General features: G+C 46.3%; 1 protein-coding gene across 1 annotated transcript; it reads left to right on the top strand.

Annotated features, from left to right (window-relative positions):
- Positions 1 to 323: 323 nt before the first annotated feature.
- On the top strand, positions 324 to 3111 carry LOC307216217 (uncharacterized protein; the record flags this gene model as incomplete). The annotated part of the gene is made up of 3 exons (XM_079976203.1): positions 324 to 594; positions 2077 to 2324; positions 2721 to 3111. 3 exons carry the CDS (start codon positions 324 to 326, stop codon positions 3042 to 3044), a joined length of 843 nt encoding a protein of 280 aa, XP_079832329.1. The 3' UTR covers positions 3045 to 3111.
- Between the last annotated feature and the right edge of the window lie 2071 nt (positions 3112 to 5182).

The following is a 5182-nucleotide window of genomic DNA, read 5'->3' as shown; positions in this document are numbered from 1 at the left end:
CGAACATTTGCATAGACGGATAAAGGATGTGACAAGTCCTGTAAATCGCTTACAATCCAATGAAACTATCTCTCGGCAGACACGGTGGAGCCAGCCCTACCAGGGCTTTGGAAAATGTGCGAACAACCTCTTTTGTCGGGGAGGCATGATGATAATGCGCCAGTACTTATCTGGCCTTTGATGTTGTGTTTACCCCTGTCGCTGTTTGCTTGGGGGCGCCCCATATAAGGGAAGAGGTGCGTCACGGCCTGCGCGTCCAAAGGCTTCAGCTCATCCAGCGCATTCATTCAGGGCTCGTCTAACCCCCCGACGGCAAGCGCGCCATGACCAAGGCTCCCTTCTCGGTGGAGTGGCTCTCCCAGAGCAGCCAAGCCATCAACCACGCCCGGAGCAGGGAAGGAGTCAGCCCAACCGCGTCTTCGGCCTTCCCCGACGGCATCCGGACCCAGCAGAGCGAGCCTCCGTCTAACTGCCGTCCTGCCGGGAGAGAACGAAGGCCGGTCGGGGAAAAAGTCGTTCCCAGGGGCCACGAACCGCCTTCTGAACACCTCCCTTCGCTCCAGAAGAAAGTGGATTCCTCCTCGACGTCAGCAGGTACTACTTCTCTAGCAGGCTCCGATTCATGGAGGAGAAGCTATCAATTTGCCTTCACTATACTCTACTTCCAATTTGTGTCCTGATTGATACCAGCTGCTGGGAAACGGAGGTGGGGAGAAGGCTATTGAGCTTCCCATGGTCATCTGGTTGGCTACTGTTAAGACCAGGACGCCGGACTTGCTGGGCCGCTGGCCTGATCCAACACGGCTCTTATTATCTTTATAGGTCTTTTACATTGATCTCCGGGTTTCTAAACTCGCAATTCCTCGGAAGCAAGTGCCCCTGCTGTTGCTTTTTTTTCGACGGAATAATGCAACTTTGGGGAAGGGCGAATCCTAGTGCTCTCTAGAGTCTAGCCGGACTTTCCAACGTGGGGAATATTGCCCATCGGGGCGCGAAGGGGTTTTCTGGGGACGCTGGTTCGAAAGCCTAGGAGGTTGGAAAGGCGGCAACATTAATAATGGGAAGCGAGACACTTGCTCGGTTTTCCTAACAATCGAGCACGGAATAGAGTATATACTATTTTCCGGTTTCCCGGCCACTGATCAGGCCCTTTGCTTCCCGTCAATTCTTTTGACAAGGCCGAGCTGCGAGCTGATCGCAAGCCGCTTTCCCGAAAACCCATCCGAGCCCTTCTTTCCACCTGGAAATAGTGGCCTGTGTTTCCACCTCTATCTGTCAAACTAAAAGTCAACTTTGCGGGTGAAGACCTGGCTGAAATATATCCCGACCCTGTGCGGGAAGTCCTAACCAGCTCTATAAGACTTAATCACCCAGGTGAAACTCTTACATCAAATGGCAAACTCAGGTGTAGGAATCATAGAATCATTGACGAGGGTCACTTGGCCCAACGTGGAGCTCGAAACCACGACTCTTGAGATTAAAAGTCTCATGCTCTTATCAACAAACTACCCAGGGCAGGGGAAGGGAATCGCAACTGTTGGTGTGGCGGTTCAGATCCTTTGCAACTGCCTCCCATCAGTCGGTCACCTCTTTTATTATCTTTTCGGCATCTATTGAAGTCCTTTCTCTTTTAACATGTCTTTTAAGTGGAGATCTCCCCACCCCCAGTCTTCTCTGCGTTGGCCTAGAAGTCGCTTGTGTGTGTTGTTATTGATGTTTCTATTGTGAAATAGTTCGGGGTTTTCAAAGAGAGCGATTGATAGAGCAGAATAAAATAGAGGATAATGGAAGTGTTTTCCCGATGCTGTGAGTGAACGGCGCTAAAACTGCAACGCGATGCATACTTATATTGGGAGTAATTTCTCTTCAGTGAAATGGGGCTCTTTTTTTATTAGACATGCATGTAGGCTGGACGAATGAGCCGGAAATAGCTGAGCCCAGCTTACTGCCCTAGGATTTTGAGGGGGATAAAACATCAGTTTCTCCGAACATGGGAAATGTGTTCCTTTACCTGCTATTGATTTCCACGGTGGGCGTGTCCCTGACCATCTGGCTTTTGTCTCTTCTTTCTGCCAGAGGCGTCTGAGGCTCCCAAGAGGACGTGGAATGCAACGGAAGGCAGCTCGGACGGCGAAGGGAGCCTCTCGGAGGGCCAGACCCCAGAAGACGGCAGCGGCAGTAGAAGCACCAACAGCCGCCGCTTGCGCACCGCTTTCAGCGTGGAGCAGATCAGCACCTTGGAGAACTCCTTTAAGCGTCACAGGTACTTGGGCGCTGCAGAGAGACGCAAACTGGCCAGTAAGATGCAACTCTCCGAAGTGCAGGTAAGAGACCAGACTGGCTCAACTCCTGACAAACAGAGACCCTAAAATGACTATTATACTGAGTAAAAGACAATAAAATAATCTAGCTACTTTTGGGGAGGCAGGTGGGTATGGATGTGTGCATGAGAGAATTTCCTTGACTGACTTCTGGTTAACTTTAAACAATTCTTACTGCATTTTATATTATGCCTTTCCTCCAGCGTGAGGTTCAAGGTCTCCACCCACCACCACCGAAAAAAAAAATGACAACCTGGAAATTACATGGTGGTTTGGGAAATTTTAAAGAAGCAGAAGGATTTCAACATAAAAGTGGTTGAGTGAGGGAGAATGCTCTGTTGACCAATGAAGGGCTCCTCCATTAGTTCATCCACTTCTCTCTCTCTCTCCTGTCCACAGATCAAGACTTGGTTCCAGAATCGACGGATGAAACTGAAGCGTCAGTTGCAGGAGATAAGACCCGAACCTTTTCATGCAGTGCCATTTTACAGCCCCCTCCCTTTTGGACCTCAAAGTGGGCCTGTGTCCTATGTTTACTCTCCACACCAGCATACTTTCAATGGGAGGGAAGCTGTTCCTTCTGGCATCCCCTTCCCTCCAATGCCAGCTCCAACTCTGGATCCCAGAAGCAACTCTGGAGGGCAACCTGGTGCTCTCTGGCCAATGCCCATGCCCTACTTTATAGGATGCCAGGACCCTAGAACTGTCTTCCTGCCCCTCTGAGTCAATCGTCAGGGATGCTGCTGACCCACAGAAGGATTTGCACTAAAGTCTGCTCTTCCAAACCTATATTTATAGCTACCAAGATCCCTGGATACGTAGGTTTTGAATATAATTTGCACAGAGATATAAATGGGTGGGTGGGAAAGTGGGGTGAAAATAAATGACTACAATGTGTGTGTTGTTTTTTTTAAAAAAGCTAATTCATTCAGCAAGACCTTACTGGGTTTTGACATTTAAACGAGGGCTTGACAGAGACCAGCTTCAAGCTGCCCCTTAAATTTAGGTCATGTCGTTCAGCAGAACAGCAACATCTGGAGAAGCCTGATATAAAATTAGACAAGAGCCCATCTACTGTGATCGATTTAGCAAGATCAGCTTATGCTTGATTTAGGGCTTGATAGTGTGTTTTTCGGAAAGTTGTGCAATAATAGCATCAGAGAGATGTTAAACACTGTGATTAACTTACTTCTTTGTAAGGGTGACCCTGAGAACATTGATGTGCCATAAAATTCTGGTGTTCATTCACAACCCACTGATAAAGTTGTCTGTGTTTGCGGTGCAATATATTGTACTTTTATCAATATATTGCTCTTTATGATAAGATGTAAGCCATAAGCTAATTCAAAATGCTTTCTGCATTAATAGGTATGTTTTTAGCTGGGGTAGGGATCAGACTTTTTTTTTTTTTTTTGCAATATCAAATACAGAAAATAACTGGAACCATTTATTTTGGTAAAGATGTATGCATGTGCAGAATTAATCAGATATATACTATTAGTATATAGAGCCCTTAACAGCCTGGGACTACTTTATTTGTGGGATTGCCTTATCCCATAAATGCCCTTTTGAATATTTTTAAATACCTAGGATTTTAATTTTGTTGGGTAAACCACTTAGAGGTTTTATTACAGTCAAGCAGTGCATTTTGTTTAAAAAAGCAGCTATATAATTTTAACATTTGTGTAGTGCTTTCAGGTATTCACATGCATTACCTAGTTGTAATGCTAACAACAATCCTGTAAACAAGATCCATGGGCAAAATGTGCCTCCAGACCTCTCTGGCGCTTGGGACTTTCCCCCAGGCCTTGCCCCATCCCTAGTCACGCATCCTCTCCCTAGCCATGTTTGGCACATTCCTTTGCTGTTTTTGCCTGGCTGGAATGTGTCTATGAATTCTGATCATGTTTTTTGCTTCCCTGGATGGAGGAAAGAGGTCTCTCTCTGTGTGTGTGTGTGTGTGTGTGTGTAGAAACTAGCCTAATGTACAGAGGTAACATTCACTTGTTCCTCTCCCTATGTGTTCCTCTGGCTCTGCTCCCCATGGTCATGGGGCCTCCAGAAAGGCTGAAAAGGTGTCCCCAGTCCAGGTTATTGTTCCCCATATAGCAGATGAAGACTGAGGGAACTTGCCACATGCATTTTTATAAAATCCTTATGATGCAGTGGTACCTCAGGTTACAGACGCTTCAGGTTACAGACTCTGCTAACCCAGAAATAGTACCTTGGGTTAAGAACTTTGCTTCAGGATGAGAACAGAAATCGTGCCATGGTGGCAGTGGGAGGCCCCATTGGCTAAAGTGGTACCTCAGGTTAAGAACAGTTTCAGGTTAAGAACTGACCTCCAGAACAAATTAAGTTCTTAACCAGAGGTACCACTGTACTAGGCATTTATATAGTACTGCTTTTATACTCGGGTAACTACAACAGCCCTGCAAGGTAGATCATTAATCCCCCCCACATTACAGAATAGGGGTTTATAGTGAGCTGCTTTGTAATTTTCAGGGCAGGCCTATTCATGTCTACTCAGAAGTAAATTCCCTCAGGATCAATGGGGCTTATTCTCAGGTTATAGAACTATAGCTCAGTGGTAGAGGAAATGCTTTGCATGCAGAAGGTCCAGGATTTAGTGCCTAGCAACTTCAGGTAGGACTGGAAAAGTCCTGAAATCCTGGAGAGCTGCTGCCAGTCAGTGTAGGAAATGCTGATTTTGATGGACCAAGAGAGCTTTCTATGTTCCTAATGTTAGCACTTTAGACAAAGTGGCCCAATAGAAAAGAAATCTAATCATTTTGTATCTTTTGGATAGTCCAGCGATATCTGAACTGTGATTGTATTTGATTTGATCTGCTCTGATTTAA

This window comes from Podarcis cretensis (assembly GCF_951804945.1).
Source record: "Podarcis cretensis genome assembly, chromosome: 5".
Taxonomy (NCBI): Eukaryota; Metazoa; Chordata; class Lepidosauria; order Squamata; family Lacertidae; genus Podarcis; species Podarcis cretensis.
Note: the sequence above shows the minus strand (reverse complement) of the source record. Positions and strands in the feature narration are given on the sequence as shown.